Source organism: Pelmatolapia mariae, linkage group LG20, assembly GCF_036321145.2.
Source record: "Pelmatolapia mariae isolate MD_Pm_ZW linkage group LG20, Pm_UMD_F_2, whole genome shotgun sequence".
Classification (NCBI taxonomy): Eukaryota; Metazoa; Chordata; class Actinopteri; order Cichliformes; family Cichlidae; genus Pelmatolapia; species Pelmatolapia mariae.
Genome location: NC_086244.1, coordinates 28172668 through 28186092, shown reverse-complemented (window position 1 = coordinate 28186092; position 13425 = coordinate 28172668). Strand labels below are relative to the sequence as shown.

At 39.1% G+C, this 13425-nt stretch overlaps 1 protein-coding gene across 1 annotated transcript; it reads left to right on the top strand.

The window, feature by feature from the left end:
* Positions 1-2306: 2306 nt before the first annotated feature.
* On the top strand, positions 2307-9261 carry slc25a33 (solute carrier family 25 member 33). The gene is made up of 7 exons (XM_063464435.1): positions 2307-2511; positions 4244-4417; positions 5561-5638; positions 6781-6881; positions 7081-7147; positions 7846-8126; positions 8237-9261. The coding sequence occupies exons 1-7, from the start codon at positions 2471-2473 to the stop codon at positions 8434-8436; spliced, it is 942 nt and encodes a 313-aa protein (XP_063320505.1). The 5' UTR covers positions 2307-2470; the 3' UTR covers positions 8437-9261.
* Positions 9262-13425: the final 4164 nt, after the last annotated feature.

Here is a 13425-nt window from a genome sequence, read left to right as displayed (position 1 = left end):
TAAGTTACTGAGCTGAATTATACTTGAAAGATTTTAGCCATACTATACAAAGACCATGGGGAACATTAGCTTTTACAAACTGAATCCTTTGACCCACAACTTTTAGGTACATAAATAGCACGAGGTCTTCTGAATGTCAGTGAGATGCAGAGCCACATTTTGTGGCTCCTGACACTGCATGTCCTACCACATTTCACAGCCTTTATTTTATTCCTCATATAATAAATACCAATTAATATATTCCATTTATTTTAAATTATTAGTTAGGCCTTTTATGTTTTAAGAAATTTCACAGTTAAAACCATGAGAACGCAGTTAATGACCAAAAACTACCAAAATTCAGGTTAAGAATGACAGTATCTTAGAACATTGTAATGAAAGTGTTAGGATATACTAAATGACAAGAAAATTAATAATACTCTGATTCTCACAATTTTCTTTAATATTATTATATTTGACTTCTGTTACTTTAAGAAATATTTAGGTGCTGCTTTACAAGTTAAAAATAAGGTAAACAAACACACTGGGAGTGCTTTAAATGGTAATGGGTAAAACCAGTCAAGTCGGGAGCAGGGAGTAGTGGGATGGGTGTGGGTGGGATTTAACTTTCAAGATTGCATCAGTCTCCAAGGCCTGTGACCGTTTCTTTGACGCACAAACCAAGACCCTTCAGCGTGTGTAGAGGTTTTAATTTAATTAAATTTTTCATACAGAACATACCTTATTAAGCAGCTCTTTTAGCAACAAAAGAAGACTGATTTGTGCTTAGAATGCTTAGAAATGCTAGAAATGTTAGTGTGATAGTGAACAACCTGTTTTAAAGATTAAAGTAAAATTGATTAGAAAAACCTGAAATAAAGAAATCAAAGCAAACACGGCTATGAACAACCACACCATATATGCATTTATCACAACTGGTCACTTGATGTCAGCATTCGCAGTACTTAAATAACCATAAAAACACTTTGGTGGTTTTGATTTAAAAAAAAAAAACTTCTCTAATGAGACTCATTCTAATTCAAAGTATCAGATTGCACAACCCTTTTAAAACTCTACCTGTCAAAGTGGGTAGGCCAGAAGATGATTTATAGGACATGAAAGAGGAAAAACAAAACGTTCCTACGCAAATGTGTCCCTGTGTTCCTGCACTTTGGACTGAATCTATGCTTATGCAATGAAAACTGATTAATCTAACTTCTCTGGGCCCCAACTGTGAAACGGTAACAGACCTGAAAAAACTAAGGCTTTCCAATAAATTCAGCATAGCAAAAAAATATATTTGTCTGTGAAATTAGACTAGGAAGTGACATGATCTCCAGGGCACCTTGTGCCAGAGGCTGCCTCATTTGCTTCCAATCAGTTAGCATGATTTGTTGATAACCCAAATGAAATAATAATACATATAAATAAATAAGAAGAAGAAGACTAAAAAACATGGAAATAGCAAATGTAAGCTAAGATCCAGTGTCAGTGCTCTCACGTCAATAACAGAAACATGTCAATACAGGTTGGCAAAAGCATTGTTACAATTTAAAACATGACAAAATGTGCCAGTGCGTCTGGTTTGACGACGTTGCGGCAGAGAGACAGATGTTGTTGCACAGACAAACAGCCCGCAAGGTGCAAAACAAGGTTACAAACTCTCTCTGCGACCTAGATGTCCTCAGTGTAAGAAAAGCTGCAGTAAAGTATTACTGCACACTATAACATGGGTGGATGGCTCATGCCACAACACTGCATATCTATAGTGTACAGCCATTAAGTGATATTTTGTCTTGAGTTAACACAGAGGTCTTCCTGTTGATAAAGACTTGGTGTTTTTACTTTTTATCTTCCTCTTTCCAGGCTCGTTACAGGCACATGTGCAGAAGCTTGAGGTAGTAAATGTTAGATAATTGGTCTGTGATATGTTTACAGATTATCATGTTCGATATTTCTGTCTTATGCCTTGCTTCTATACTGACTTTGATTCCTCTTTTTTTTCAGAGCATACCTCCACCTATGCACCCACTACAGAGTAACAATCATATTGGTTTGAGTCATAAACTATAATTCCCCAGTGAAGAGCAAAAATAACACAAAAGTATTTTTGTTTGAGTTAGAAATTAAATTAAATTGAACCTGTCGACGGTCAGGAGGCATCGACTTCTGTTGTTGATGCCAGTAGTAGGACCAGTACTTATGTAATAACTTGAATAATAATAACTTGAAACAAGCAAAGGCGCAGGGAGGGCGAACACATGGGCCTACGTCACGGACAACACCCACCAGCCCGCCCTCTGACGTCATAACGATCGGCTCTTCAGGTCACCCTGTAGCTCCACCAAGCCGGTAGAGGGACGCAGGAAGACGAACGGGAACAGACTGGGATCATAAAACCATAGCAGTGTTCTCCTCGGTATAAGCGCGACTTTGTTAGAGAAGTGATAAAAATATGTTGGACTTCTGAAAACAAAAAACAAAGAAAAAGATGGCACAAAAAGATACGCTGCTGCATCTCTTCGCCGGGGGGTGAGTCTCATTACTGCTTTCGCTTCAAGTTCACGGTATTAATAGCTCGCATGTTAATACAACACGAGAAGCTTGGGCGACGTGTTACTTAATAGCTATATAACTACTTTTAAAATGATTAATTTAAGGTATTTGTTATATGTGAGAGCCCATAGCCACAACATGCTAAAACAGAAACGGAGCTAGCTCGTGTCGGCACTTCGCGTCCATTTAATTATAGTCGGACACGTTTCTATTTTCACTTCAGCAGTGGGGCTTTTTGTGTCTTTTAGTAACTACATAAAAAAGGCGAGCAACGTTTGTGTTACCAATCTATATCTTAGACTAATAATCCAGGTAACGCCGCGGTGAACAATGAAAAACCCGGCTTTTATTCCCGTGGGTGAGCTAGCGTGCAGAAGTTTGCTAATGCCGGTTAGCTACCGTTAGTTAGCATTAGGATGTTAAAACGTTTGGACTTGTGGGATGTCGTGATATTTTTGAGGATGACAACATCGTGTTTTAAATTTTTACACGGTGTAAAAACTAACATTGTGAAGCGTGTGTCGATATTGTGAAGTTGCGGCGATCTGTAAGCGTGTCGTCGCGTTTGTGACGCCTGTGGCGCAGTCACGAGAGCAGAGCCTTTAGCTCTGTCATGTCCTTCTGTGTTATGTAATCCTGAAAAGCTTTACATACATCCATACTAGCGATGCCAGCACCACCTGTTCAAATTCTGAATATTTTTTGTAATTAGGCTGATAATATTTAAGATTGAGAAGCCGTGTAGCATCGGCTTAGTGTTAAGGTCGCGTGTAACATCATTGGCTTGTTTTTTTAATGACGCCATTTTACCCTTGAAATTGTTACCGCTGGCCTTAAGGGTATTTACTGATCTTGGCTTGTGAAATGCCCAGTGATACACATGTGGTCTTGAAAACACAATGAAAATTGAATTTACATTAGACATTATACATTAAAGTGGGGATGCCGGCTGAGCTTTTAAGCCAGCCTTTTCTCGATGTTTAAAGTTGAGCTGGTAATATCAACTGTGCGCACTGTTGCATCCATTTCCCTGGGTGTCTTATCTTTGTGGTTATGATCAAAGCAGCTCTCCAACGCTTTATTTCAACAGGGTTGCGTGTATGTGTGTGTTTGTCGATTACGTAACGTCTACCTATGCAAGAGTAGATTTTTCTGTGCAACCACAACAGGGGAGGATGAATGATTAGTGAACAGAGAATGCACAACTGGGTCAGGGGTTACTTTTGCTAAGATGTTTGACTCTGACCTTCAGACATAGAGAAGCTTAATCTAATCTCTTCTAGACTTCTAAGCTTGTCAATGACAAGGTTACACATTTAATAAAGATGCACCAGAGAGTGCTATAAAGACCTAAATAAATAGTTTGTGCAGAAATTACTGAGAATACTGTGTGCACTTTTCCAAGTGCAATTAAACCGTCTGAGCTGTAAAACTCCTTTGCCATATGTGTCGGGTTAACACACAGTGTTTCCACAGCAGACTAAATGATCTGTTCTTTGACCGTAATTGTTCATTGCACTTGGCCCAGTAAGCTTTTAAGCTGTTTTTATTACAAAAACACTCTACTCAGTCAAAGTATGAAAAAAAAAATAGACTCTTACTACTCTAAGCAGGTTAGCTGTTAGATGGACTGAGGAAGCATCACCTTCTCTGGTCTGCAAAATATTAAACATCCTAAGGCCAATAATCCTGATTTTTCTATGTGCAGGTGTAGTGGTACAGTGGGAGCCATCGTGACCTGTCCCCTGGAGGTGTTGAAGACACGGTTGCAGTCCTCAGGCCTCACCCTCCGGCCTGTCTTCCAGGTTCAACTTGGCACCCTGAGTGGCACGGGGGTTATCCGACCAGGGGGTGTCACACCTGGACTGCTGCAGGTCCTAAGGTAAGATGTTTGTTTGTGTTGTTGTCAGGCAAATGGAGCTGCAGCAAGCTGTCTGAGCCATTCCCTGCGGCATTTGAATTTCCCTACCTGCAAATTAGGACAGTGTGTTCCTTTGTGACAGGTTGGGTACTTTATTATTATTTATGTTGGCAGACAACTGTTGTGTATTTAGGCTTGCCTGATCTGTCGATGTAAAGTGTTTGTGTGGTAATGTTTGAGTCAAATAGTTGTATAAACTCCTGTGAGGTTCTTATGTGGTCTGTGGAAGTGGGTTGGGAGGCTGTCATTTGCTTTCTGCTTTCGTAGTCTTAAAACGATGCCTCTAATCCTGTCCTATATTAAGTGGGGATTAGGGGCACTGTATCCTGCTCCTATTAACTCCATTTTACCAGCTTTTTGAAGAGACAGAACCGTCCTTTTCTATGAAGCTTTAAGATATGGATAAAACCAGTTTTTATGGCGTCCATTAAAGTGGTCCTTTAATGAATATGCTTGAGGCTGGGAAAGACTGGAAGCAGTTCTAGTGGGGAGGTTTTAACCACAGTGCCATCAGCTTTATATAACACTCCGAGGACTGAACAGGTCTAGACTGGTGTCAGCCTCAGCAGTATGCTATAAAAACTGCGTATGCTGTAAGACATAAACATCTCTTCTCACTGAGTAGAGGTTTTGAGTGTTAAGGAGAGGAGTGGAATGCATGGACCCTGCTTGAGTGACTAGGTTCACATTACAGAAAGTAACCCACACTGAAGTTGTAGCCTCCCTCTTTGGTCAGTCCTACACAGAGTAGACTGTCACATAGAGATCAAATGTCATTTCCTTCAAAGAGTTTAAAAAAAAAAACACTGGGAACACTGTCGACGTGACAAGTGAAACGCTGTCCAATGGACTGGGTTCAGCATAGACACTGCAGAACTAGCTCAAGTGAACTGGGCTGGTGTAACACTCGGAGCGATTGCAGGATCACGATTGCGGCTATCAGATTAAATCCCCTAATAGAACCTGGAACAACCCTGCACAGACACTTGCTGCAGCAAATATGGAGACGGTTTAACATGTGTGGCAGTGCAAGTTTTTTTTTTTTTTTAAGGTCATTCATTAAATCTGTCTTTAATGTCTGGTGGTCCTTTGCTTCTGTTTTAGATCCATTCTTGAAAAAGAGGGACCAAGATCTCTTTTCCGTGGACTGGGTCCGAACCTTGTGGGTGTTGCCCCTTCAAGGTACAATGAATTCAATGTTAACCGTTCACATGTTAGTGGCTCTTTTTCTTTACTTTTTTTTTTCTTTTTCATCTATCACCACATTCTTCATTCTTTCCATTTTTATTTTATTTTAAAGTCTCAACAAAAGGTTTCTGTATTAGTGATACTTCCTGTTGGCAGCTAAACACACAATGAGATGTTTTCTTTTTCAGAAATGATAAACAAAGCAGAGGAAGTGAAATGGAGCAATTATTTCTGAGTTTGCAGTTTTTAATGAGCCTAGACACTTCAGAGTGTTTTAAACCACAACTTCTAACCAAAAAAAAAAACAAAAACGAGGACACCCTGCTTATGTTTCTCTTCTCGTGGTTGAAAACAAACTGTCTATAAACAGGAAGCCGTTATCATGCCAACAGCTTCCGAGTCTGTCTGCCCCCTGCCTCAGTTTCGTGACTGAGCTGTTTTGCTCATCTGGGCGGGCTGCCTATGCATTAGTAATTGTTTAAACTCAAGATAAATGGGCTTCTGTAAATGAGGTTTGGCATTAACAGATGCTGTGGCGAGAATATGTTGATATTGTTGGCTCTGAAACAACATGCCATTTGTTCTATTTTTAGTGTCAGCAAAGAGTCGGTACTTCTTCCTGTTTCCCCGGAGCTGATAGTGTTGAATGTAAACTTTGCTATACAACAGCAATAAAAGTGTGAAATGAATTGTCATAATACTTGAGCCCTAAAAAGCCGATTAGACTTTCGGACCATGTTAAAGTGAAAAAGGTTATTGATTAGTACAGATACTTTTCCCTGTTGGTTAATTAGTAACCACAGGATTATCCTTTGCTCAGTAGTTCCACTGTCTCTCCACTCTTTGGGCCAGCTGATATTCAGAGCAGCTCTGTGGGCATATGTTGTGCCCAGTGCTTATTCAGCTCGTTCTGGTGCAATGACTGTCTGTTCCAGAAGCCAAGCAGAGAGGGCAGGGAACAGATTGCTCTGGATACGCACTGTCAAAGGCTCACAGCAGCCTGAATGGAGTCATTACATAATTGTTATGAAACCACATTTACTTTTCTAAAAAAAAATAAAAAAAGGCATTCATAAATAAGCACATTGATGCCTCTGTGCAGAGTTCTTAACAGTCTGTGTTTCTGTGTTTTTTAGAGCCATCTACTTTGCTGCATACTCAAAATCTAAAGAGCTGTTCAATGGGCTGTTTGTCCCTAATAGTGGATTGGTACACATGTCATCTGCTGGTGTTGCAGGTGAGACATCTAAATTTGACATGCGTGTCATTAACATTAGTAAAATGTAATGCACTTCAGTTCTGTGCAAAAATGTTATCACTTATATTTGTATATCATGATGATCATAGCTTGATCATTGGCTACTGTTATGGGATCACTTTCATATATTATTGTCCAGGGATAATACTTAATATCCTCATTTTGCTCCTATTTTCAGCTTTTGTTACCAACTCTCTGATGAACCCCATCTGGATGGTCAAGACCAGGATGCAGCTGGAGAAAAAGTAGGTGTACAGTTCATTTCTTCTATCTCGCATGTATAAGAGTTATTTCGTTTTTCTTTAGACACAGTGTTCAGTTTCAGATCTGTGTAAAACGGTCTGGCCTATTTCAGAGTCTCAGTGGGTATGAATGTACTCCATATACCGTGACCTTAACAGAAACCTTTAAACTGAGCCTACCTTCTTGGTACCGTCCTTGGGTTCTGCAGTGCATGAGGCTGAGCATGTGACCCAGCTCCATAAATACACACTGCTGACGCACTGACCTGCACGCAGAAGAGGAGTCCATATTTGCATTGCCAAGTACAGGGCAGTAGTATCATGTGAGGTCACAGGAGCAGGTCTGTTCAGGCTGTCTTTGAAGAGAAAACTCATATCTTGTAACACAAAGAGCGGCTTGTTGAAGGAGGGTTTAATAACTTAAAGCAACATTCAGTCAAGGTTAGACCAGCTGCTTATTCATCCCAATAAGGAAACTCGATGATGCTTCTGTGTACAGTTGACTAAGCATTCACACAATAAGAAAATTGTTCTTTTGTAACTTTACATTATGACTTCAACTTTTTATTTATTCCATTTCTTGGCCTCTGGTGTCTTGTGATACTTGTAACGGATGACTAAAAAACCATGGTTGTTCTAGTAACCCCTTCACCACATGTGATTTTTGTCACTAATGAGCATGGCTTATTTTAACTTTTCAGAGCCAGAGGAGAGAAGAAGATGAATGCACTGCAGTGTGCTCGATATGTTTACAAAACAGAGGGAGTCCGGGGCTTCTACCGTGGCCTGACTGCGTCCTACGCTGGCATTTCGGAAACAATGATCTGCTTCCTCATCTATGAGACACTGAAGAAACAACTTGCCAAGAGGCAGTTCAGCTCGCCTAACGGTGAAAAGGAGAAAGGAGCGTCAGACTTCCTCAGCCTCATGATGGCAGCTGCTTTTTCAAAGGGTTGTGCATCCTGCATAGCCTACCCACACGGTAAACACACACACACACACCCATTGTTTATCTATTACAACATAACTAACGTCAGAGAAAAGGAAACTTAATAGTTAACTTTTTCCAATTCTTCTTGTGTGTCCCCACAGAGGTCATTCGGACAAGGCTGCGCGAGGAAGGCAGCAAGTACAAGTATTTCTTCCAGACAGGGAGGTTAATAGCAGTGGAAGAAGGATATGCAGCTTTTTATAGAGGACTCGTTCCACAGCTAATTAGGCAAATCCCTAACACAGCCATCGTCCTCTCCACATATGAACTCATTGTCCATCTGCTGGGAGACTCCAAGTAAAGACATGTTTGAAAGTGGGGATTTTCCTGACGAACTGTGGATGTCACATAGAACCCAAAGCACACTGGGCCTATAGACTTTTGAAAATGCAGCACATAGTTTTTTGATGTGGTGCTACAAAGACTCTCAAGATGGAACTAAAGCAGGTTGTACTGTCGTCCAAAGAGCTAAACACAACATTTTATTGACAGATTGTTAGCTTGTTAAAAATACACAAGAAGTCATGGTACTCATTGAACCTCCAAACCTGTGGAAAAAGGTCATCTTCTCTGAGGACTAACTTTAAGTTAATTAAATTATTTTTGTTCTGTTATCGTTTTTGGATCGTGTTTGTTTCCTTGTATCAGTGGAAATTCTACCAGCATGCGCGATTTGACAGGTTTGAAGGAATATTATTGAGAAGCACTAAAAAGTGCAGTTCTAGATTATTTTCGGTTCTTGTTATACTTTGCCACAATCTGCTGGATTTAAAGTTTAAGTTAACAGAGAAATTTATCATATTTTTTCATTAATATATTACACATATACAGATTTAACTGTATGTTTTCTTTTGTGGAAAAGAGAAAATAGGCACCTTTTGCAATATAATGAAAACTTGGATGCTTAGTTGACCAGTGGCTCAATAAAATGCATCAGTTGGCTGACAAAATAGTTGTGTTGTAAAAATCTGCCTTATCTAGTACAAGTTAACGAGGATAAAGCATGAAGTATGAGCATTTTTCTGTGTAACGATACAAAAAATCCCTCAAACAAACTAAATGGACTGAACGAGGCACTGTAACTGAGTCTGAGCCGACTACGAGTAAACATGAAAGTGTCGCTTTATTTAGTCTACCCTATGTGTGATCATCTTGTGTTTTATTGTCTACGTGTCTGAGTAAAGCTTGATGTTGTGTATGTGTTCATCCATAACAATGGCCAAAAAAGCGTCACTAGTGTTGACTAATCGGCCAGTGAGACTGTTCTGTGTGATGATAGATCTAAGCAGTGGTTCTCAAACTGTGATGGGGAACAAATGCGAGTGGGTACACAGAGAACCTGGGGAGAAATAAACAAGAGTTTGTTTTTATGCGTCAAGTTAAATTCAGTCTGGGCAGTTTTTACATTTTATTTTTTTTAATTGTTATTGACTGCCAAAAATTCTAGTGTGTGAACAGAACAAGTTTGAGAACCACCAGGTTAGGGGAAGTCTGCATGCATGTGGTTTTTTTTGGTTGGTTTTTTTTTTTTTGAGTTCTAGTTTAGTTCCCAGAGCGTGTTTGCTTGTTTCACTTTTGAAAGTGTTTAGTTTTATTTATTTTTATATTATAAAAAGGAGAGCGTTTAACGAGCACTACTTAAAGGCAGTGAAATTTAAGTCATGTACACATCAAGATGTTTACCACAGCCTCATTTGGCTGGATAAATAAATTGACCAAAGAGAGAAATTCATGTCATCAAACTATAGCTTTTATTTAATTTCAGAGAACTCAAATTAGTTTTTTACATGCAGTTTTTAGTAAAAGTACATTCAGTGTAAAAGCAGAGCAGATGTTTGTGGGTTCAGGCTGATCACTGCTCCAGGGAATGGGAAATACCCAGTAGAAAACATGGGTAACGTGTTAGCTGCAGGTGTACGAGTACCTACTTTGAAAACTGCAGTGTAACAGAAATGGCCGCCATTTTCGTAAACAGGACACAGATCAGAGAAGTTGTGAAATACTTAATAGCCATCAGCTGTGTGCAGCCTGCTTGTTACGGCTGGTATGATGATGGTACTGCACTCTGGTCACAGAATTATCAGTGACTGCGAAGTTCAAGCCTAGTGGCTAAAAGAGTTCTTACTTTTAATTGAAAAATAACTATCAGGGTTAGTTTAAGGCCAGAATGACTGAGCTGGTGGGTGCTGCAGTCCCTCTACATATGTGAGAGACAGACATTTCCAGCAGAGCTTTTGCGACTATTGAGTTTTTTTAGAGTCAGCTTAATGTGTGAAACGTGTGCTCCTTCCCCATACATCACCCATTATCATGAGATATAATTTCCAAAAAATGGCATGTTTATTATTGAATAATAATAGGCTTTTATATCTCTTTATCAACATAGACAAAGGGTATTGTGTTTCAAAATGGAAGCAAATATTGACTTACCTTACCTTTTTATTTTTAGAGTGCGCACAGGCTCCAAAAATAATTGGGTAAGGTGGCCTTGACTGCCATGTTGCATTTGGACCACATGACAACTGCCATCGCAAATTCTTGATTGGATGAAGTTCACTTCAAGGTCATTTTAAGCCCTCTACAAGTAGTTTTGGATCTGCTTTGGCTTTAGCTCTATGTTTATATCTGCATGTGCTGGGATGGGGTTGTCATGTGTGGGGGGAAAAAACCACAGCCTCATCATCTAAGACATCTCGTGAAATGAAAGAAAAATGCCATAAAAGCAGATATTTGTTAGTCACACGTTTTGGGAAACCATCTGAGTGCTCAGTGGTGAATCAGCAAGAACTCCTCCTTTCTGCTGCATTTTGTTTTAGTTGATTCACTCACATTGCCCTCTCCAACCAGTACAAACAGGTTTCTGACCAAAGGACTGCGGCTAGCGCTGTCATGTGGAATTCCCATTCTAGGAAACGTATACAGGGTGTGACTTCCTGATAGGTCACCCTTTATAAAGGCTTTAGGAACTGTTTTTATATTTACTAGTAAAGCCCTTGGTAACTCATGATTATTTAAGTTAATATTTAAATATGAGAGAGAGGGAGTTGCTCTAGCTCTCTTTCGCATTTTATCTCTCAAATACACAGTGCAATGAAAAAGTATTTCTCCCTTCCTGATTTCTTTAAAAATATTTCTCACAATTAACAAATTTTAATATTAGTAAAAAAAATAAGCAGAGTAAATAGAAAACGTAGTGTGCAACCTGACAACGTGATGTAGATCTTCAAAAGCAACATATATAAAAATGATATGATAAAATCTGATTGAGTTGCTTTGGAATGACCTTAAACAGATCTTCATGCTCGAAAACTGTCCAGTGAGGCTGAATTAAAACAACTGTGCAAAGATCCACAGTGATGTGAAAAACAAATACTTGATTGCAGTTCTTGCTCCCATGGGTGCCAAACCGTTATTAGACTTGGGGAACAATTATTTTTATTTTACACAGGGCCAGGTAGGTTTGCATTTCTTTTTTTTTCCTTAATAAATGAAATCATCATCTAAAAACTACATTTTGGATTTACTCTGGTTATCTTTATCTAATACTACAATTTGTTTCGTGATCTGAAACAAGAGGCCAAATACTGTTTCACATCACTATATATACACACAAGAGGTAAGAGACTGTCAACAACATGTCAAACTTTGAAGCAGATGAGCTACAGCAGCAGAAGACCACACTGGGTGCCACTCCTGTCAGCTAATTAACAGGAAACTAAGGCTACAGTTTGCATGGACTCTCCAAATTGGTACAACAGAAGACTGGAAACCTGAAAATCTGCTGTCACATTCAACATAGTTGACTAAAGTGCTTTTCAGTTAAAAGACAGCAATAAAATACAAAACACATATTAAACAAAAAATAAAAAACAGTAAAACATGAAAAATAGAAATAAAATAAACGATAAAAAGCTGTATTGTGGTAACCGTGAGAAAAAGCTAATAAAATCTCTGCAGTTTCTGTTCCTCATCTGTAGAGCTTTGTGAGTCTGAAGCTCTTGTATCACATGTCAGCATGACAGTGTCCTGGCACACAATGTACCCGGAGTCTGAAAACAGACAACTTTAAAAACTGATGTTTTTATTTGATCAATTAAGCTGGTGTTTCTCCTCCTCTGGCAAGTCAAAAATATCTGCTGTGACAGACAACCTTCCACTGTGACATACTAAAGTCCTATATTGCTGGAGTACTCTTTTAAACAGCCCCAAATTACAAATGGTAATCATAAAGCTTGATTTTGGTGCTAGCAAGGGAAAGGCAACTGCATCTTTAACAGAGTGTAATTTTTTTACTTCTGTAAAACAAATACTGGATAAACCAAATTTTGTGTTTTGTATGTACTGTGATAGAGCCTGGTATTTCCAGGTATCTCTACGGCTATGAGTGGGTGGTTTGATCCAAATACCCATAGTATCAATATCAACATGAGCATTGCAACTAGATCGTTACACATTCACACACACTTCAATTTCAAAATGAAGGGAGATGCCTGCTGTGCTCTACTGTGTTTTGTAGTGTGCGATCATATGACTCAACAGTGCTGAGCAGACAGTGAGTGAGAGCATGATGGCAGGAAAAAAAGGAGACTCCTGTGGAATTATTTTGTGGCTGTAAATGAAAACACTGCAGACAGTGATGCGTGCAGGAAGGATTTTTTCTGCTATGACAACATTTTATACAAACATATGAAAAACTGTGAAAATAAGAACTCGGAGCAGAATTTAATGACTTTAAAAAACAAGAACTGGGTGCAAAGTACAAATTAATTTGGAATTTTCTCCAAAGTATACACACAGGCTCAAGTATATACATACATCCCCACTAATATTTAGTTAACATGTTGCACCTCAACCAGATTCATTTTGTAGTCACCAACAAGCTTCTGCCATACTTTTGGCTTGATAATTGACTGCTCTTATTGGCAGAATTGGTAGAGTTTATTTGAACTGGTTTCCTGGAACAGACTCTGCTTTTAAGTGTAGTCCATAAATTTTTTTTAACAAGGTTGAGGTCGAAGCTTGGGAAGGTCAATCTAAAAGCTTCATGTTAACCTGTGTCAGCCTTTCCAAAACCAGTTTTGATGTGTGTTTGGGAATTTGGAGGTAGTCCTCCTCCATCATTCTATCCACATTGTCCAATTTACCAGTCCCACTGGCAGCAAAACAGCCGCAGAGCACGATGCTACCACCACCGTGCTTGACAAATGATACAATGTTCTTATGTTTGAAAGCCTCACCTTTACCTTACATATTTTTTTTTATTGTGGCCAAATAATTTTTGTCTGCAAAT